This window comes from Gorilla gorilla, chromosome 11 (assembly GCF_029281585.2).
Source record: "Gorilla gorilla gorilla isolate KB3781 chromosome 11, NHGRI_mGorGor1-v2.1_pri, whole genome shotgun sequence".
Classification (NCBI taxonomy): domain Eukaryota; kingdom Metazoa; phylum Chordata; class Mammalia; order Primates; family Hominidae; genus Gorilla; species Gorilla gorilla.
The window spans coordinates 103,756,999-103,779,475 of record NC_073235.2 but is presented as its reverse complement, the minus strand read 5'-3'; the positions used below and the strand labels follow the sequence as shown (position 1 = coordinate 103,779,475).

Here is a 22,477-nt window from a genome sequence, read left to right as displayed (position 1 = left end):
TGGCCATATTATGGGCTATTGTGCATACATTAAACTGATGCTGTAGAAATGTGAATACTGACATGCAAAAATGTTTGTGATCTACTGTTAAACAAACTAAAAGCAGGTTATAAAGTGATGGCAGGCTGTGAGTGTCTTTCGGGTGATACATGGGATAGAGGGGTGCCTGTCCTTGTCCTCTCCCTGTATGCCTCATCGCCATGCCTTGCAAAATTGAGGAAATCAAGGACTTTCTGCTCACAGCCAGGTGAAAGGATACCAAATCTGTCAAGATCAAGAAAAATAAGGATAATGTGAACTTTCAAGTTCAATGCAGCAGATACCTTCAGAGAAAGAGAAGGCAGAGAAACTGAAGCAGTCCTTGTCCCCTGCTTTGGCAGTAAAGGAGCTGAAATGAGCCAGACATGGGGATTTGAACTGTATTAAAATTTTTTTAATTAAAAAAAAAGAAACAATAGATGATGATTCCATCTGGGCTTACAAACATACTTCCAGGCTGGGTGCAGTGGCTCACTTTTGGGAGGCCGAGGCAGGAGGATCACTTGAGGTCAGGAGTTCGGGACCAGCCTGGCCAACATGGTGAAACCCCATCTCTACTAAAAATAAAAAAATTAGCAAAGCCGTGGTGGTGTGCGCCTGTAGTCCCAGCTATTCAGGAGACTGAGGCAGGAGAATTGCCTGAACCCGGGAGGTGGACGTTGCAGTAAGCCGAGGTGTGCCACTGCACTCCAGCCTGGACAACAGAGTGAGATGTCATCTCAAAAAACAAACAAAACAAAAAAGATATACTTCTACATGACTGTGTGGGTATCAAATAAAAAAAGATCTGGAAGGTGGCTGAGCATGGTGGCTCATGCCTATAATCCCAGCACTTTGGCAGGCCGAGGTACGTGGATCACTTGAGGCCAGGAGTTCCAGACCAGCCTGGCCAACATGGTGGGAACCCTGTCTCCACTAAAAATACAAAAATTAGCCAGGTGTGATGGCAGGCGCCTGTAATCCCAGCTACTCGGGAAGCTGAGGCAGGAGAATCACTGGAACCCAGGAGGCGGAGGTTGCAGTGAGCCAAGATCATGCCACTGTACTCCAGCCTGGGCAACAAGAGTGAAACTCTGTCTCAAAAAAAAAAAAAAAAAGGAAAATTAAAAATAAAAATTTGTGGCCAGGCGCAGTGGCTCACGCTTGTAATCCTAGCACTTTGGGAGGCTGAGGCAGGCAGATCACCTGAGGTCAGGAGTTCAAGACTGGCCTGGTCAACATGGTGAAACCCAGTCTCTACTAAAAATACAAAAATTAGCCAGGACGTGGTGGCACATGCCTGTAATCCCAGCTACTTGGGAGGGTACGGCAGGAGAACTGCTTGAACCTGGGAGGCGGAGGTTGCAGTGAGCCAAGATTGCGCCAATGCACTCCAGCCTGGGCAACAGAGCAAGACTCCATCTCAAAAAAAAAATTAAAAATAAATAAATAAATAAATTTGTTATTTGTATTTATTTATTTATTTATTGGAGACAAGGTCTCCCTCTGTTGCTCAGGCTGCAGTGCAGTAGTGCAATCATGACTCACTGCAGCCTCAAACTCCTGGGCTCAAGCAATCCTCCTACCTTAGCCTCCCAAGCATTTGGGACTATAAGCGCACACCACCACAGCCAACTAATTTTAAAAATTTTTATAGAGCAAGTTCTCACTTTGTTGCCCAGGCTGAAAATTTCTTAATTTTAAAGAAAAGTATTCAAACTACAAACTAACTAACTACAAAGTATTTATAAATCATGCCGGGTCTATACTGTAGTCCTAGGGCAAGCCCAATGCAGGAGGGAAAATCTCTTTTCCTCCCGGAAGAGAAGGGCAGCAAATGTGGCACAGTGGTAATTCCCATCCTGGTGGCACGAAAATAAGCAGGTGGTCCGGAACTGACCACCTCCTGGGGGCTCACCTTTCTTGTCTCAGTTTCTGGGAGAGGCACTGCAGGTACAGGGACGGTGACCTGTGGGACCGCTCCAGCAGGGACATGTCCGCAGTACACAGGCTCCAGAAGAAGTCAGCTTCTCGGTGAACTGTGCACAGCCCTCGCTTCTGAGCCTTGAATTCCACATTCTTCATGGCTGGCCCATCCACCTCCAAGAGGCTGCTGTCCTCCAGCTGGCCCTCTGACACCACATAGTTCTGAATAAAAAACATCTTTGGCTTCCCTGCTAGATAAGGGCATGAATCTCCCATGAACATCCTCCTGATGTGATGCAGGGGGAGCCCTGAGTGAGTCTGATCCACACCATACACACTCTGGGAGCCTCCTCGGCTCACCAGGACACACACAAAGCTGTCGTAGTCTCGGTGCTCGGGCATACAGGCAAATTGGCCAAGAATCTGGGATATACCACGCATACTGAGATGCAAGAATTTCTGGACTTCATAGCCCAGGGAAGCGAAGGTGTCTCGAAGAAGCTCTGGGGAAAACAAAAAACAAACATGGAAAACAACACTGGAGTGAGGAGAGCTCAAGAGGACTGGGTAGGAATCCTAGACATGGTCTAATCTCCATTATGAAAAGCTTCTGCTTTTGTGTCATATTTTGATGTGCCTGAGTCCTGGGCAGTTGGAACAAGAACCACATGAATCATGAAAGATGTGATTTTAGGTCCCTAAATATGGTCCATACATTGCTATACCACTGTTCCTGCCTGATGCCAGCCACAGGCACAGACTGAGCCCACTCTAGTCCAATCAAACCAAGGGGGGACAAACCTTTTTTTCTTCAACAGTCTTCTTATTGAAGTCCAGACCTCACAATCTTTCTCTCTTCTGAGTGGCTCACTCTGGGAGAAGCCCACCACCACATCATGAAAGTACTCAAGCAGTCCCTCAGAGAGGCCCACATGAAGAACAGGCTTCCTGCCAACAGCTAGCACCAACTTCCCAGTCATGTGAGTGACCACCATAGAAGTGGATCCTCCAATCCCAATCAAGCATTCAGATGACCCAGCTGACAACTGACCACAACTTCACTAGACTCTGGGCCAGAACAGCCCAGCTAAGCTGCTCCTAAATTCCTCACCCACAGGTGAGGATATAATTAAATTAGTAACTGTGAAGATATAATTAAATTAGTACTGTTGTTTTTAGCCACTAAATTTTGGAGTGATTTGTATACATTTTTAGGTAAATAATTCACTAGGTAAGTCCTTTGACCTTTCCTATCAGTAAAAGGAAAAGGCTTCTTACTTTTCTCCTTTGCTTGGCCCACAACTAAGGATTAAACAATGAATTATTGGCTGGGCGCAGTGGCTCACCTGTAATCCCAGCACTTTGGGAGGCCGAGATGGGCGGATCACCCGAGGTCAGGAGTTCGAGACCAGTCTGGCCAATATGGTGAAACCCCGTCTCTACTAAAAATACAAAAATTAGCCAGGCGTGGTGGTGCTCACCTGTAATCCCAGCTACTAGGGAGGCTGAGACAGGAGAATTGCTTGAACCCGGGAGGCAGAGGTTGCAGTGAGCCAAGATTGTGCCACTGCACTCCAGCCTGGGCAACAGAGCAGAACTCCGTCTCAAATTCAAATAATAATAATAATAATAATAATAATAATGAGGGCAAATGCCGCTACAGGATCTCTGGGTAGCTGTTATCAGGACTGTAATTTTGCACAGCCTTTTTGAAGAGCAATTTGGGAGTATCATTAAATTTTAAATGTGTATACCCTTTATAAAAAAAAGAAAACTCTGTGTGGTAGAAGAGGCCTGGATGCACTGTCCCCTAGCCATCTCCTCTGAGGGTGCAGGCTTGTTTCGATACCCAGTGCTGAATCCAGGCTGAACAAGGAGAGAACCTGGACTAGGACTCCAGTTCCATCACTGCTATTCTATTCCAAAGGACTCACACGTCTCTAATCATGGAGTATTTGCTCCTCCAGGGGGCAGAAGCAAACAGGGAAACACCAGACTCAAAGCTCTTTTGTTTACTTATCTCAAGATTGGTTCACTTCCCTCAAAACCTCTCTTCACTGATAAATGTCCTTCCTTATCAAACAAAGTCCTTGAAAGAAAGAAAGAAAACTTCACCACGTTCTCCCTGCCCATGCTGATATGTAAGGCTTGGACAGAACAAATGCTGTACTGTGCCTTCCAGCTCTTTCCTTTATTTGTGCTCCCTGGAGGTTCTGGGTGGGGAAGCCCCTGTCACATGACTGTGAGCAGACAGCTGCGTGGTGCAGGGCAAAAGAGGAACCAGTCTTGGAATCACAAGATGTGGGTTTAAGTCCTAGTTCCTCCATCTCCTCCTACTAGGGTCTGAATCTTGCATGGTCTTGGAAGAGACTGAGCTATAACAGCAGAGAAGCTAGGAAGGAAATGGGAATCTGAGGTCTGGGGCAGAAAATCCTTACCTAAAAGAACAGAAGAAAAATGGCTAAAGCTGGAGGTGAAGCCAAAAACCATGCAGGTCCCAAGTGCCAATAAGAATAGCAGGTCTGAGCCTCAGACAAGACACAGCATTGCTTAAATATCTTGTGGCAAGGGAGTCACTCCACAGGCCCAGCCTGAGGACATCACCGCTGACATTTCCCATTAACATCACAATTTTCATCTATGCGGTGGTGAGGTGGAGTGGGAAGGGCTGTTAGCTGGCACTTGCAACTTTATTGGGCCAGCAAGAACATGCATACAGCCCAGTCTAATGTACAGGATCAAAAAGGTAATGACAGTGTGACTTTGAGTCAGTTTGAGTCAGCCCCAGTTTATTCATCTATAAAACAAGATTAAAACTAATGCTTGGCCAGGTGCAGTGGCTCACACCTACAATCCCAGCACTTTGGGAGGCTGAGGTGGGAGGATGGCTTGAGCTCAGGAGTTTGAGACCACCCTGGGCGTCACAGGGAACCCCGTCTCTACAAAAAATAAAAAAATTAGCCAGGCATGGTAGTGCAAGCCTGTAGGCATCACAGCTACTCAGGAGGCTGAGGCAGGAGGATCTCTTGAGCAGGAGGTTCTTCAAAAGGTGACTGTGAGGGCAGGGTACGGTGGCTCATACCTGTAATCCCAGCACTTTGGGAGGCCAAGGCGGGTGGATTGCTTGAGCTGCAGAGTTTGAGATCAGCCTGGGCAACATGGCGAAACCCCATCTCTACCAAAAATACAAAAATTGGCTGGGCATGGTGGCACACATCTGTGGTCCCAGCTACTTGGGAGGCTAAGGAAGGAGGATCACTTGAGCCCAGGAAGTGGAGGAGCCAAGATTGCTCCACTGCACTCCAGCATGGGTGAAAGAGTGAGACTCTGTCTCAGAAAAAAGGTGACCGTGAGGATCCAATGAGATTTCTGTAAAGATGCTTTGCAAACTGTGTTTATTCAAATATAAGATATTGACTTTAAAGGAATAAAGGCAGCCATTTCAAAGTACAAATCACCAACCTTATGGTGTTGCACATCTCTCATGGAATCTCTCTCTTAGGACCTGGAGGGAGGTCTCTATATTCTAAACTAAAATGGGCTCAGAGTAGACAGAGTCCATATCCTATGTAGGTAGGACAGTAACTGTTTTGTCCTTGCACATAAATAGAGGAAGAAAAACTTGGGGGCTGGGTTTGGAAAATAAAATTTCAACAAACTACAGAAGTCCCACTTCTCCTTCTAGAACCCACCCTGGAAATCCAACACTCAACCCAGTCTGATCTCCATAAATTTCAACTGCTCTTTAGAACTTCTGGAAATGATGTGGGGGGGTGGGGAGGGGAAGGGCGGGGGTTCTTCTGGCCTTGCAGTTAGTACAGGGCTGTTCATTCAAGGCCAGGGTCAGCACTACTCACAGGTTTGAGGACTTCACAGATAAACCAAAAAAACCAAAATACAGTAAAATGTCATGACTTCATTAATTTAGAATTTGTTTTGATCTAATGAGGATACATTTATCTTGACAATTTCTATGAAAAGGGCTTCATTAAATAAATGTACAAAATAAACAAGAATGAGGGAATGCTTCACCAGTTAATTTACAATCACATACTGAGTACCTTTAATAAGCCCAGTGTTAACTGCTATAGAGCACATGGGTAAAACATAAGATGGGCAAAACATTCTTAGTGAAAAAGGGAGTTCTGAGGTCAAACGTGTTTGGGAAATGCAAGGTGGACAAGGCTAAAATAGGTTTCTTTGCAGGAAGAATTCTCAGAGAGCCTTTAATAGGTCAATATGCATTGCAAATCTCTGAGGGGGAAGAGATTAGGCAGCGCTTCTCAAATTTACTTGACCGGAAAACTCTTGTTTTACAAAGTTCCCCTTATTGCCTACAGAAACACTTGGACAAGAGAATACATATCAAATATATGATGTACTTCAATCAAAGAGCTTATAATCTTGTTGGGGAAGCAAAGCTTATAAATGCGCATAAAACAAAGATTACGTGGTGGCTCATGACCATAATCCCAGTGCTTTGGGAGGCCAAGGCAGGAAGATCACTTGAAGCCAGGAGTTCAAGACCGCCCTGGGCAATACAGCAAAAGACCCTGTCTCTATAAAAAACAAAGTTAGCCGACATGATAGCATGTGCCTGTAGTCCCAGCCACTCAGGAGGCTGAAGTGGGAGGATTGCTTGAGCCCAGAAGTTTGAGACCAGCCTGGGCAACATAGTGAGACCCTGTCTCTACAGAATATTTTCAAAATTAGATGGATGTGGTGGCACCTGTGTGTAGTTCCAGCTACTTGGGAGGGTGAGGTGAGAGGATTGCTTGAGCCCGGGAGGTTAAGGCTGCAGTGAGCCATGATTGTACCACTGTGCTCCATTCTGGGTGATAGAGCAAGACTCTGTCTCAAAAAAGAAAAGGAAAGTACAGAAAAATGTTCAAGCTTTTCAGAAAGAGCAGGATAGAAAGAAAAATACTTCCTCTTGGCCAGGTGTGATGGCTCATCCCTGTGATCCCAGCACTTTGGGAGGCCGAGGCGGGCGGATCACCTGAGGTCAGGAGTTCAAGACTAGCCTGGCCAACATGGTGAAACCCCATCTTTACAAAGATACAAAAATTAGCCGGGCATGATGGCGGGTGCCTGTAATCCCAGCTACTCAGGAGGCTGAGGCGGAGAATCGCTTGAACCCGGGAGACAGAGGTTGCAGCGAGCCAAGATAACGCCATTGCACTCCAGTAGCCTGGGTGACAGAGCGAGACTCTGTCTCAAAAAAAAAAAAAACTTCCTCTTAAAATCTGCAAACATCGTCTTTTATTTTTATTCAAGGGCCTTAAAAACAACCAGAGCTTTAGGCCAAGCCGTAAAGCCCATCTGTCAGAGATGTGAGACGTTTGCTTCTATATTCCTAACAAGATAAAAAAGTCCAGTGCTTAAAGATGACCCACCAGGGCCTAGCACAGGTCCAGCTTTGCTGTCACTGACACAGATGACACAACACCAAAGACTTATTTTTCAATTTTACCAAACTGAGATAATTAGTTCCCAAATCCCTGAGCATTTACTTCTGCCTCAAGAAGAGGTTACTGAACTCCATAAGAATTCTTCTCAAGAATGAACTACCAAAGAATAACCTTATTTCATGCACAACACAGCTCTGAGATCAGACTCCACCTCATTGCCTTAATATTTGCTTCACACAGGGCCAAGCATGGTGCTTTGCACATAGTAGGCCCTCAACGAACATTTACTGGACAAACAAAGAAATAAAGCTTTAAATACTTGGGGGACTTGCATGCTCTTTGGATAAAAGTCTGGTTTTTTGAGGAGAGAAGGGAAGATAGGTAGAAGAGAGTCTGCTAAACTCTAAAGATAAAAAGGAATGGCTTTTAGAAACACACTGACACTGGGAGAGCTTATTCCTTCATTCATTCACCCAACAATTATTTATTGAACACCTACATACCAGGTATTGTTCCAGGTACTGGAGACCCATAGTAGGAGATAGATAAACTCCCTCACCTTCATGGAAATTATATTGAGGCAAAGTAGTTAAAAGCATAGGCTTTGGAGTCCAGCTTTTGAATCCCAGCTCAATTAGTACTAGAGAAGGTAGGAGTGTAGTTCACTGCTCAGCTTCCTCACCTCGAAAATGGAGAGACTAGGCCAGGCATGATGGCTCACGCCTGTAATCCTAGCACTTTGGGAGGCTGAGGTGGGCAGATCACGAGGTCAGGAGATCGAGACCAGCCTGGCCGACATGGTGAAACCTTGTCTCTACTAAAAATACAAAATTAGCTGGGCATGGTGGCACATGCCTGTAATCCCAGTTACTCAGGAGGCTGAGGCAGGAGAATCGCTTGAACCTGGGAGGTGGAGGTTGCGGTGAGCTGAGATCGCGCCATTGCACTCCAACCTGGGCCAACAAAAGTGAAACTCCGTCTTAAAAATAAATTAAAAAAATAAAAAGAAAAAAGAAAAATTAGCTGGGCGTGGTGGCACATGCCTGTAATCCCAGCTACTCAGGAGGCTGAGGCAGAAGAATCGCTTGAACTTGGGAGGGAGAGGTTGCAGTGAGCCGAGATTGCACCACTGCACTCCAGCCTGGCGACAGAGCAAGACTGTCAAAAAAGAAAAGAAAATAGAATATTCCTAGCAAATTAGTTCTAAGTAGAACAAAAAAAATTTAATAGAGAGAATAGTACCTATATTATGGTATTATTTATGAGGATTAAGCAAGAATCCGTGTAAAGCAATTAGCAAAGTACCTGGCACGTAGTAGATTTTTCATAAATTATATACTCCGAGCACAGCTATGCCTAGGTTAGTCCTATCATGTTCTTGTTTCTTTCTTTCAGAGCCCTTATTTCGGCTGGCAATTACCTTACCTGCCTGTTCATTATCTGACTCCTGCACTCCTCCCAAGTGTTCAATGTTAACCAGATGGCAAAGTTAACTAGACAGAGGAAATCCACGTAATTACTCTAGATGAAGCCCCCTAACTGCGGATTAGAAGGAAAAGAGATGAAGGGTGCTGCACTAATAATAACAACCATTTTCAACCAAGGCAGGATTCTGGGCCTAGAATCTTCAGTGACAAATTACCAGGAGAGGAGGAGGGAAATGAAGAGCTGGAGGCCTAGAGAGATGGTGTGAGGAGAGGAGACTGTGCCTTTCCACTTCTTAATAATTAATGTTCTCCTGCTGCTCTGAGTCTGCATGTAAGTGGATTTGTGACCTCTCAGCTGATGAAAACCATAGCACAAGAAGAGTAAAAGTGTGCTGCCTTGTTTCTTACTTGCTAATTAGCCACCTGAGCCCAGGGGGGTTTATAAGTGGCCTCAAGCCCAATTACTGATTTTGTTCCCAGAGGCAGGGAAGGCTTGAGTCAAATCACCCTGATTCTCAGGGGAAAGGCAGCACCGAGCATCCAGGGTACCCTCTAATGGCCCAGGCCTACTCTTGTCCAGCAATGCACCACCAAGATGTTGAACTTTAAAGGACTATGTCTGACCAGGAAGGACCTGCTGTCTAGAGCTGCCATTCTGATTCTTGGAGCTCGTATACAGATACATCCGCAGCCATGGGGCAGGAAACAGATGTACCAATGCAGTCAAGACCAATACCTGCTCATACCTGTGGCCAAAAACACGATGCCCCAGGCTCTGCCTCCAATTCTACCATCTTCTTCCATCTTTCTCTTTTATCAGGTCTCTGCCCTCCTGTACTTTGTACTTAGATTCTCCTCTGCCAAGCCCATTCAGACTGTGACTGGTAGGAGTGTTGTGATCAGCTTTCCACTTGAGTGTTTATCCAAGAAGTTGGATAACCCTCTCAGGTTATGGCCTCCATTCCAGTGCGCCTCAGTCTATGGGGATGCATTCCACTCACCCTTGGGCCTAGAGCAGGCCTCAGTGCCCTGGTCTCTCACTTGTCTGAGATCAGACTCTATGTACCAAGTGCAAAACCATGGTGAGCTCTTGCTTAGGTGGTTTATGGCTAGAATTGAACAAGCAAATGAGGAAATAATGCTAGTTGGCATCTAGTACATGCTCACACTGTGCCAGGCATTATTCTAAGCCCTTTCCAAGTATGAACTCACTCATTCTGCCCAACCTCCCTATGAGGTAGGTCCTGTTATTAACCCACTTTACAGAAAAGAAACTGGGACTTAAGGAGGCCGAGAACTCAGCACTACAGGAAAAATAAAAATAAAATTTAAATAAAAAAAAATTAGAAGCCAGGCGTGGTGGCTCATGCCTGTAATCCCAGCACTTTGGGAGGCCGAGGTGGGTGGATCACTTGAGGTCAGGAAGTTCGAGACCAGCCTGGCCAGCATGGTGAAACCCCGTCTCTACTAAAAATACAAAAAATTAGCCAGGCATGGTGGCGGGCGCCTGTATTCCCGGGAGGGATGTACTCGGGAGGCTGAGGCAGGAGAATTGCTTGAACCCAGGAGGAAGAGGTTGCAGTGAGCCAAGATCGCACCATGGCCCTCCAGCATGGGCAACAAGAGTGAGATTCTCTCTCAAGAAAGAAAAAAAAAAATTAAAAAAAATAAAGAGGCCAGGGACATTGCCCAAGGTCACACGCTAGAACATGGCATAGCCATGATTCAAACCCACACTGTCATATTCCATTTCTCAACTCTGATCATGCTCCTATAATGCAGAAAAATTCGAATATACATTCAGCCCCTGCCCCCAAGAGGCCCATAACCCAGCAACAGAAGCAAGCACAGACATTGAGTTTTAGCCAAAAAACTTGGTTTTTCAATTCACAGCAGGTCATGGCTTTTTTTTTTATGATTCTCTCATACAACAGATATACGTACAACATCTGCTGATGAATGAAACAAAACTGACCAAAACCAGAAGTACAGGACAATTACATAATCTCTTAAAACAGGAAGTGACTCATTAAGAAAATATTTTCTCATTCTTATATGGGTACTAATGGCTGAAAAGGAGAAGACACTTATCTTTCTCACATCTAACCAAAAATAGGACATGACCAAGCAGGATCATATCTGAAATCCTGGAAAATATAGTATTATATTTGCTAATTTGACCTTCTCTTAGCCTTTCTTCCCATAAAACTCCCCATGGTAACATTTTAAGTGAGCCTAAAAGATAGTTCTGACTCATTTTAAGAGAATGTTGAGAAGCTCTAAAACTGGAAATACAATGATCGATCCTCTTAAGGAAGAGCTAAATAATTAAACAGAACGTCATTCCACTTATCTAGGCTCTTCTCATTCTCTTTTGATGCAGCACCAGTGATTCAGTTTGAGTCAGACATCCAACAACAACTGAGCAAAAGAATCATCTCAGATCCAAGCAATGGTAACGCACAGATAGAAGAGACTGAGGCCAACGACCAAAGCAAAGGACAGCAGAACTGACTGACACATTGCTCAGAAAATATCCAAAGCTCTGTAAGTAAACACACATTTATTATGTCTTTAATGTTCCCAGGAAAGCTTTTGTCGTCTATCTAGGTGAAATGATGGGGCATGTGATAATATGTGAAGCCAGAATGCCTTCCATTAATATTAATGCCCCTCTGGGTTCCAGGACTCCTCCCTGCTTCAGCATCCAAAAGAAAAGGCAAGACTAAGGCTCACCAACTACCGTAAATGATCTTTGTGCCAGAGACACTGTTACGGGTTCCCCAAATCCATTTCATTTTCCTCCTGACACACAGCGAGACTAATTTCTCCATGTCCACTACAGTTAGATGGAGCCACATGACTGAGTTCTGACCAATCTAATGGGGTGGAAATGATGCATATTATCACTTTTAGGCCTGGTCCCTAAAATCTCTTGTGAGATCCTTCACACATTCTCTCTTCCCTTATCTGCTAGCCAGATGCAAAGGACTCTGTAGAAAACTCCAAGACCTCAGAAGATAATGGAGCCAGTGAATAGCCACATGAACAAAGCTCCCCCAGCCCGATCCACACTAGCCTGTGACATGAATGAGAAACAAGTCTCTATTGTGTTGAAACACATATTCATTTTTTTTTCTTTTTTTGAGACAGGGTCTTGCTCTGTCACCCACACTGGAGTGCAATGCCACCATCTTGGCTCACTGCAGCCTTGACCTCCTTGGGCTCAAGTGATCCTCCTGCTTCAGCCTCCCATGTAGCTGGGACTACAGGTGTGCACCACCACACCAGCTATTTTTTTTTTTTTTTTGAGACAGAATCTTGCTCTGTCACCCAGGCTACAGTGCAGTGGTGCGATCTCGGCTCACTGCAAGCTCTGCCTCCCAGGTTCAAGCAATTCTTCTGCCTCAGCCTCCCAAGTAGCTGGGACTACAGGAACCCACCACCATGCCCAGATAATTTTTTTATTTTTAGTAGAGACGGGGTTTCACCATACTGGCCAGGCTGGTCTTGAACTCCTGACCTCAATGATCCGCCCACCTCCGCCTCCCAAAGTGCTGGGATTACAGGTGTGAGCCACCGTGCCCGGGCCCACACCAGCTAATTTTTAACTGGGCTCAAGTGATCCTCCCATCTCAGCCTCACAAAGTGCTGGAATTCCAGGCATGAGCCACCGCACCCAGCATGAAGCACAGATTCTTGAGCTGGTTTGTCACGGCAGTTGGTGCTGATCAATCTAATGAATACAGCTTGCCTGTGCCATTATCTCAATCTGGGGGCACCAGTTAATCTGCAGCTTCCACACCTACCTGTCTCATTGCCAATGCAATCGATTATCAGGCAGATTCCTAGGGGCTTGCTCTTCATCTTGTATCTCTCTTCAGGTATGCTCTGGAAAGGAAGGCAAGAAATGCTAAAGACTCTGGATATTGCTCTGTTTCTATAAGGTCCCACCCATATACCATCTCTTCTTTTGGATTTCCTTTGGCAGGTGAGTCACTCAACAGACACAGCCTGAAGTTTCCCATTACGGCAAATGTTTCCCATTAATATCAAATTTTTCCTCTATTAGGGTAATGTGCTTAAGACAAATTATTTTCATTTTTATTTAATTTTAATGAAAATCCCAGTCTCTTTATTGGCTTTGTGGAATAAAGATAATTTGAAAAAGAGAGAAAACACGAGTCATTTGTCTCCACAGTAACCTGAAGTTATATAAGTGGCATGTTCCCAAGTACAAAGGGAGCCCTTCTATTGCTTCTGCTTACAAAGAGGTGTCAACCTAAGAAAAAGCCAGAACAAGCCAAAGTTCAGGGAAGTATCACTGCTGACTAACATGTTCAGCAGTCACTGAGTTGAGATGAGGAGTGCTGCTTTGGAACTTCCCTGCATTCCAAAGTTCACTAATGCAATCCACTTTAACATCTTTCTCTTTGTTATTCAGGGTTCCCTTGTATGGAAGTTCTCAGGAGAACAACACTCTCAGAGTCCCATTGTCTCAAAGAATTCTTAATGGACAGGTATTTTTAAAGAAGTCAGGGTTATCCACAGCTATGTACATATAATACCAAATCAGATCATTTATTCTGTACCTGAGGCAAAAAAGCTTCTGATTCCTGAATGGATTTCTTCACTGGTTCTTCTGGGGGATGAGAGAGAGAAACCATTTACAAAGCTGAAGGAGAGCTAAGTCCACCCCTACACTGGCTGAGTTTCTTTGTATAACAACTGTTCTCCCTTCCTATTTTCTTCAGTTATCTCTTCTTTCCCCAGCTATACTTGGCCCCAAGGTTTCCACCTCACACTGAAGAAAGTGACATAAGAAAACGCAAGTCCCAGTGCTATCAGGGGCTATCTGGAAAAGCTGCTTAAACAGCACGTGAAAGAAGGCTCTCCCCTACCCCATTCTAGGTGAGGAACAGGTGGCTGGTGAGTTTTTAACTTGATAGGAGAATCTAATAACCTCACCACCCAACAATACTGATAGCTTTCCTATATGTGCTGAAACTGTTGACAATACCTAAAGGGAACAGCCTTAGAGAGTGCAGAGCAGGGAAAGTTTATATGTGTTTGCTAGTTATAAAACAGATGACACTGTTTTCATAGTCCAGTGATACTGGGAGATCATAAAATAAAATGTCAATGGCAAGACAGTGACAATGGGGGCAGTGAGCCTGGCAGATGGAGATGAGCCTAAAGCTAATTTGCTAGAAAAAAATGACTTGATTAGGTCAGGGAGGTGGAAGAACAACCAGTTTTGAGCCGAGATTGTGCCACTGCACTCCAACCTGGGCAACAGAGCGAGACTCTGTGTCCAAAACAAAAGAAAAAAATTAAAAAAAGATACACAGGATATATTAAGTGAAAAATGGATTATTAAAAATATGTATAATATTGATTCTGTATACTTAAAAATGTATATTTGTGCACATATACTTATATATGTATTAATATATGCTTAAATATAAAAGAATCTGGAGGCATAAAAATCAAACATTAATAGCAGCTATCTCTGATACTTGAAAGAGGAAATTTCATTTTATATTTTTTGTATTTTAGCAATTATATATTAACAGAACAAACAAACACAAAGAAAACCCACAAAATAATCTATGTGATATATCTATCTCAGTTTAAGGCATTTAGCAAGAACTTACTAAATTGAAGTTATCACCATCCTCATCAAATTCAATGATGGCTGAACAGTTCAAATCTATTTGGAAGCCCAAATTAATATAAATATTTGGTTTGATTATTATTATTTATTTATTTATTTAGATGGAGTCTCGCTCTGTCACCCAGGCTGGAGTGCAATGGCACGATCTCAGCTCACTGCAACCTCCGCCTCCCAGGTTGAAGCAATTCTCCTGCCTCAGCCTCCTGAGTAGCTGGGATTACAGGTGTGTGCCACCACACCTGGCTAATTTTTATATTTTCAGTAGAGACAGGGTTTCACCATGTTGGTCAGGCTGGTCTCCAACTCCTGACCTCGTGATCCGCCTGTCTCGGCCTCCCAAAGTGCTGGGATTACAGGCGTTAGCCACCATGCCTGGCCGAGTATTTTAAACTTCTATTAAATTAAGCCCAAGTTATTAGAAAGCTTTTCTGGGGTGGGGGGCAGGGTCTTGCTCTGTCGCCCAGGCTAGAATGCAGTGGCAAGATCTCGGCTCGCTGCAAACTCTACCTCCCAGGTTCAAGCAATTCTCCTGCCTCAGCCTCCCAAGTATCTGGGACTACAGGCATGCACCACCACGACCAGATAATTTTTGTATTTTTAGTAGAGACAGGGTTTCACCATGTTGCCTAGGTTGGTCTCGAACTCCTGACCTCAGGTGATGCACCCACCTCGACCTCCCAAAGTGCTGGGACTACAGGCATGAGCTACCATGCCCAGCCCAGAAACCTTTTGCTTTTATTAGCAAATAAACCAAGTCCAAGCAAGAACAAGTAAGGAGCTCTCCTAACAGGATCATAGGGATATTTGGATTCTCACTTACCTCATCTGTACAATTATGACCAAGGATAAAATTGCCATCAGGGAGCAAATGGAAAGAACACCAATTGTTTTTAACTCCTATGCAAATCTACTAGGTCTCCTATTTTCCCTTTAAACAGGCTTCGGAATACTAATTCTCATCAACTCACCAGTGTTTTAAGAAACATGCTATCATTTCAGGAATTAATTCGCTTCTCAGTAGTTTTTGCTGGAGAGCACAATATTAGGTAGAGAATGACAGACATGAGCTACACCATCTGACTAATCCGGGCAAAATAAGTTTCCAGGTGCACATAGCACAAAGACTGAGTCGTAAGATATCCATAAGGGGACTGCCACACAAAGAGGGCTTCTATTAGGCCACTGCCCTACTCAAAACATTCATGATGTCCCGCCACACACAGGACAGATTCCAAGCCTCTTGGATAAAACTGAAGCCCTCCATCACTGCCCATCAGTCCGTTTCCTGGAGTTCGGAACCACAGCCATGTGCCTCATCAGTGTAAGGCTGAGTCTCAGCTCTCACTTCAAGGAGGACTCAAGACAAGCAAAAGAAGTAAACTTTTGCTGGGTGCAGTGGCTCACGCCTGTAATCCCGGCACTTTGGGAGGCCAAGGTGGTGGATTACTTGAGGTCAGCAGTTTGAGACCAGCCTGACCAACATGATGAAACGTTGTCTGTACTAAAAATACAAAAATTAGGCTGGGCGCCATGGCTCATCCCTGTAATCCCAGCACTTTGGGAGACCGAGGCGGGTGGATCACCTGAGGTCAGAAGTTTGAGACCAGCCTGGGCAACAGAATGAAACCCCATCTCTACTAAAAATACAAAAATAAACTGGGTGTGGTGGCGCAAGCCTGTAATCCCAGCTACTCGGGAGGCTGAGGCATAAGAATCACCTGAACCCAGGAGGCGGAGGTTGCAGTGAGCCGAGATTGCACCACTGCATGCCAGCCTGGGTGACAGAGCAAGACTCTGTCTCAAAAAAAAAAAAAAAGAAAATAAAAAAATTAGCTGGGTGTGGTGGTGCGTGCCTTTAATCCCAGCTACTCAGGAGGCTGAGGCATGAGAATTACTTGAATTCAGGAGGTGGAGGCTGTAGTAAGCCAAAAGTGTACCACTGCACTCTGGCCTGGGTGACAGAGTGAGACTCCGTCTCCAAAAAAAAAAGAAGTAATCTTTTAAAAAATGATCTATGGGATCAAGTGCTAATGTTTTAAGAGAGAAAACAGCTCATGTGGGTTGAAATGACCCATCTTTAAATTGCACGTTTTCTTTCTTAGGAAAGGGGGGATATCATCTGTAGAGTATCCAGATTTATTAAATAGGCTGTAAGACAAGAACTTATCTACCATTCCTCTTCCTGCTGCTAGATATTTGGTTTAACATGGTTCATTATCATGGTTGGATGAATGTTTAACATGGCCCGGTTAGAGCTCCATTCCATTTCAGTTATAAACATCACATCTCTTAACATACAGCCAAGATGATGAAGCTGATGGAGTACGATGGTGTTCAAACTTAGATAAGCTAATTCAATAGACAACTAGAAATGCCAATGAGTCTATCGTAAGAGTTTAACCAGTTTTTATTTTGAAAGCTTACTTAGATTATGTAGATAAAGGAAATGACCAACTCTAAAAATGCAATATTTGTACTAGAATTATCAAGCATTTATAAATAATGAATATTTAAAAAAGGTGGTCTTACGTTGAGTGCCAAGCTGTTCCTTAAGTCTTTGTTCTTTACTTCTCCCATTATGGAGCTTCAAATACAAAGAATAAGGTCATACTTCCTGTTAGTTATTTCAGAGGTACACTATACATTACACCTCTTTAAATGTCTCAATAGGATTCTTAACTCAGGAAAAAAATAAAAATATCGTCCCAACAGTTAAATTATCTAAATAATAGCAAGAGCTGTTAACTCCATAAATCCCATATCATATTACCAAAGAACAGGGAAATTCTGCTTTTAAAAGATGAAAATAGGCCGGGAGCGATGGCTGACACCTGTAATCCCAACACCTTGGGATGCCAAGGTGGGTGGATCATCTGAGGCCAGGAGTTCCAGACCGGCCTGGCCAACATGGTAAAACCCCATCTCTACTAAAAATACAAAAATTTGCTGGGCATGGTGGCGTGCCCCTGTAATCCCAGCTTCTCAGGAGGCTGAGGCAGGAGAATTGCTTGAACCTGAGAGGCAGAGGTTGCAGTGAGCTGAGATGGTGCCATTGCACTCCAGCCTGGGCGACAAGAGTGAAAAGTGAAACTCTGTCACAAAAATTAAAAAAAAAAGAAAAATATGCTAAGCTAGCATATTAGAATGTTTCAAAACAGCCCAATAAAATCTGATGTTACAGTATAGTATAGTTGCTAGCATAGCTCCAGGTTAGGATAAGCTGTTGGAACATGAGATTGACATTCCACCTGTTCCTTCAACACAGGGGCAAAGTACAGCATGGTTAAGAGTGAGATTTCTAGGCCAGACAGGCCTGGCTAGGAATCCTAATTCTGCCACTTATTAGCTATGTAACCTCGAGCAAGTTATTTAACTTCTGTATGTGTGCTTCTTCACATGCTAAATGAGGATAATAATAGATACCTTACAGATTTTGTATGAAGATTAAATGCACACAAAGCACTCAGCACAGTGCCAAGCACATGGAAGTACATAATAAATGTCCAGTTATTGCTTTTCTATCATTGCCTAGCTACACATAAGCAACATATGGTCCTGATTCTTGATAATCAAATATTCTTGATAAACCACTTCTGAGGGCTAGAGTAAGAGTAATCAGAGAATGAAAGATTAAACCGACCCTTTCTCTTCTCAGATGACAGGTCCTATGTAAGATACACATACCACATGCTGTCAACCCATCTGAGACACTCAGCTTTCAAATGACAGTTCTTCTCTGAAGCTAACCTAGCCAAAAGAGTGAAGTACACTCTCCGTTAAGCTGTGTCAGTAGCTAAGTCTGTGTGTCTAAATTAAAAACATGTAAGTTGCCTTTTTCACTAATAATTAGTAACTTAGCCAGAGGCTGATCATATCAGATAGAAATTGGCCACGTCCATAGATGTGTATTCGCTTTTACATATTATTAGAGGTAACATATCAAATCAAAGATGGATTTTAAAAGCATTGTATTGTAGCCATGTAATTTTTAAATTCTTTTTTTTTTTTTTTGAGACAGAGTCTCACTCTGTCGCCCAGGCTGGAGTGCAGTGGCGCCTGCAACCTCTGCCGCCCGGGTTCAAGTGATTCTCCTCCCTCGGCCTCCAGAGTAGCTGGGATTATAGGCGCCTGCCACTGCGCCTGGTTAATTTTTGTAGTTTTAGTAGAGACAGGGTTTCACCATCTTGGCCAGGCTGGTCTTGAACTCCTGACCTCATGATCCACCTGCCTCGGCCTCCCAAAGTGCTGGGATTACAGGTGTGAGCCACCATGCCCAGCCATAATTTTTTAATTCTATACTATCTTGTGGTATCCTGTGGCATTTAATCATACAGTAATTTATGAAGCACTTCTGCAGCCTCATATGAATTAACTTCTAGGTATTCGGCTCCTAAACCTTTTAAGAAAGTCACTGCATTCGTATGCCATAGTGCCTGCTTACTAAATGAATGAATGAATAATCAGGGTCACTTTTTTTTTTTTTTTTTTGAGACGGAGTTCCACTCTTGTTGCCCAAACTGGAGTGCAATGGCACAATCTCAGCTCACGACAACCTCCGCCTCTCAGGTTCAAGTGATTCTCCTGCCTCAGCCTCGCAAGTAGCTGGGATTACAGGCATGCACCACCACACCCGGAAAATTTTGTATTTTTAGTAGAGACAGGGTTTCTCCATGTTGGTCTCAAACTCCCGACCTCAGGTGATCCACCTGCCTCGGCCTCCCAACGTGCTGAGATTACAGGTGTGAGCCACTGCGCCTGGCCTTAGGGTCACATATTAAATATAGAAAGTTTAAGGAGAAACTAATATGCAAAGCATATGGGCTCACAACAGGCTACATAGCAATGAATATGCTTCATTTACAAAATAGAAACACAATAGTAAAAATATGGCAGGTTTTTAACTAAGAATGACAATATAATTTATATTAGACAGACAATAGCAGAGAAAGCTCAGAAAACCTGGATCTGAATCCTAAATCTGCTTTTTCTCATTATTTGGTATTACAGAGACTCAGAAGGACAAAACAAAGCACATTTCATTCTTTTAAAAAATATATGCTAGGCCAAGTGCAGTAGCTCATGTCTGTAATCTCAGCACTTTGCGAGGCTGAGGCGGGCAGATCATCTGAGGTCGGGAGTTCAAGACCAGCCTGACCAACATGGAGAAACCCCATCTCTACTAAAAATATAAAATTACCCGGGCATGGTGGCACATGCCTGTAATCCCAGCTACTTGGGAGGCTGAGGTGGGAGAATCACTTGAACCCGGGAGGCGGAGGTTGCGGTGAGCCAAGATCGCGCCATTGCACTCCAGCCTGGGCAACAAGAACGAAACTCTGTCTCAAAAAAACAAAAAGTATGCTCTAAGATATGGTAATGACAAGTATATAGTTTATTATATACATCACAGTGCAGTGAAAGGAGTATGGGCTGGGCCCAGCTCTGCTAGTAGTTAGAAGTAGACAATCAGTTAATGTTCTTTAGGGCTAAGTTTCCTTATTTTGTTCATTAAGGGAGTTGGATAATATTATCCGTAAATCCATTTTAGCTCTGAAAGTGCATTGCTCAGTAGTGTCTCTTACAGACATATTCTCCAAGAAACCATTTATATTACAAGAGTGGTTAACGTTTTCATTACATATTTTAACGAAAGCATTTATATATATATATATAATTTTTTTTTTTTTCTTTTAGAGACAAGGTCTCACTCTGTCACCGGGGCTGGAGTGCAGTGGCACACTCACACCTCACTGCAGCCTCAACCTCCCAGGCTCAAGCAATTTCTCCCACCTCAGCCTCCCAAGTAGCTGAGACTAAAGGCACACCATCATGCCCAGCTAATTTTTCTATTTTTTGTAGAAATGGGGTTTTGACATATTGCCCAGGTTTGTCTCGAACTCCTGGGCTTAAGCGATCCGCTTGCCTCGGCCTCCCAAAGTGCTGGGATTACAGGCGTGAGCCACCACACTCAGCCAAAAGCATTTTTTTCCTTCTTTTTTTTTAGGGCTTTCTGTCAAAAACTGAAAAGCCTGCTAGACAAATTCTAAAAGAGCTGTTAACACTGCCAAAGCATTTCTAATTTAACCATGAAATTGTACCCGGGTCTAAGTCCTCACTACAAACTCCACATATCTTTATATGAACATGAGGATAAGATTACACCAAGATTTAACTTCTCAAGATAAAAGATTAACTAAAGAACAATTCCGATACCTTGTACTAAGTACTACAAACACAACAACCATAAGTGACTATATGATACTTATGCTCATGAACACCCTCAAAAATCTTTTGTTTCATCACTCAATAACAAAATAACTTTTGCTGAAATCATTAAAATTAGCTCAGTAAAAAAACAAATGCACAAAGAAGTACAAGGATATTTATTTTATAGCATTATTAGTAGTAACAAAAGATTGGAAAGCACCTAAACATACAGCAACAAGAAAGGGCTAAACACATTATAACACATTTAGAAAATGAAACGATTTAATCATTCAGAATAATGATTAAGTAGAGGCAGTTCCATGTTAATCACATGGAACAATTTCCAAGAATTTTCAGATCAGGACAATGGGCATAGGGTGCTATCATTTGTAGAAGAGAAAAAAGCAAAAATGAAATATATGTGTAGACTATCTCTGGATAGTTACAGAATGAACTAGTTCACAACAGCTGCCTTTAGGAAAAATAATTGGAGGTCAGTATTATAGGGGTAGGAAGAAAACATTTTTTTTTGAGACAGAGTTTTGCTCTTGTCACCCAGGCTGGAGTACAATGGCGCGATTTGGCTACTGCAACCTCCACTTCCTGGGTTCATATGATTCTCCTGCCTCAGCCTCCCAAGTAGCTGGGATTATAGGCACCTGCCACCATACCTGGCTAATTTTTGTATTTTTAGTAGAGATGGAGTTTCACCATGTTGGCCAGGCCAGTCTCGAACTCCTGACCTCAGGTGATCCTTCTGGCTCGGCCTCCCAAAGTGCTGGGATTACATGCGTGAGCCACCGCACCCGGGCGAAAAAATACTTTTAAAACCTCTTGTAGTACATTTAAATTTTTTTCCATAGGCATGGTGCATCTATTTTTATTTTTAAAGTTACATTTTCTTTTTTTAAGTTACAATTTCAAGTGAATAAATGAACAGTGAAAAAAATGTCCAATTGTCCAACTGTATATATATATATACAGATACAGATGCAAACCCACATAAAAAAGAGTCTAGAAGGAAATATACCAAAATACTAACAGTGGTTGTCTTTGGGTAGTGGAATATAGGTGATTTATTTTCTTTTATCTTTCTCTATAGTCTCCAAATATCTCAATGAACATGTATTAGCTTTGAAATATAAGAAGTTACACGTTTTTAAAACAAATACACATTTCTATCACAATTTTTTCAGATATTAAATAAAGTACATGCTGTGAGAATATGCATATTTTTATTAGAACTCTGAAACGGTTTCATGCTGGGATTCCACATGTTTTCTCCAGACTCACCCTGAAGTTATTTGAAGGATCCTTGAGACTCTTTTGGATTGCTGCTTGGAGAACATTCCTGTAACTTGTCCCTGCTCCTTGAACTATAAAAGCAGAAGGGAGGTACTGAGTTAAAACTTATAAATTATTATCAAATAAATCTTCAATAGTGGTTCAGTCCAAGGTCAATCACCATCTTTCAAAATACCCTAAACTTTCCAACCACCTTACTGAATTCAAAATTTCAGCATCTTCGACCAAACATCATTAAGAATGGAGTATAGGGCGCCCTGGCCTGCCCCGCCGCGCCGCAGCCCCCGCCCCCGGCCCACCCAGCCCACCCGGCACCTGGCTGCAGCGTGGCAGCGGCGCGGCCTCGGCGTCGCAGCAGCTGCAGCGTTTATGTCGGGTCGCGGGGTCTCGCGGCAGCATGAGGGACTACCTATCAGCAGCGGCACCGGCTACGTGGTCGAGGACGGGTTCACCGCACTGAAGGGGTGGGTTGCCCCTCCACACCTGTGGGTTTTTCTCGTTAGGTG

At 43.5% G+C, this 22,477-nt stretch overlaps 1 protein-coding gene, 1 non-coding gene and 1 pseudogene across 22 annotated transcripts in view; 1 reads left to right on the top strand and 2 right to left on the bottom strand.

Annotated features, from left to right (window-relative positions):
- CFLAR (CASP8 and FADD like apoptosis regulator) overlaps positions 1-22,477 on the bottom strand; it is a 57,065-nt gene that overhangs the window by 9,695 nt on the left and 24,893 nt on the right. For 20 of the 21 annotated variants that reach the window (XR_004069618.3, XR_010129665.1, XR_010129666.1 and 17 more), the window contains 5 exons: positions 21,960-22,042; positions 16,989-17,043; positions 13,375-13,424; positions 12,592-12,673; positions 1,937-2,447 (listed from right to left, as the gene is read on the bottom strand). Coding sequence is in view for 9 of the 21 variants with exons in the window: in XM_055379372.2 (XP_055235347.1) it covers positions 1,937-2,447; positions 12,592-12,673; positions 13,375-13,424; positions 16,989-17,043; positions 21,960-22,042 (781 nt within the window). In the remaining 12 variants the exon portion in view is untranslated. Of the gene's footprint in view, positions 1-1,936; positions 2,448-12,591; positions 12,674-13,374; positions 13,425-16,988; positions 17,044-21,959; positions 22,043-22,477 lie in introns of those variants that run through there. The other variant, XM_055379381.2, reaches the window with a different exon arrangement.
- On the top strand, positions 201-397 carry LOC101131771 (large ribosomal subunit protein eL38-like; annotated as a pseudogene).
- Positions 20,461-20,523, bottom strand: LOC115933839 (U7 small nuclear RNA). Its single transcript, XR_004069687.1, has one exon. It is a non-coding gene; the product is annotated as a U7 small nuclear RNA (small nuclear RNA).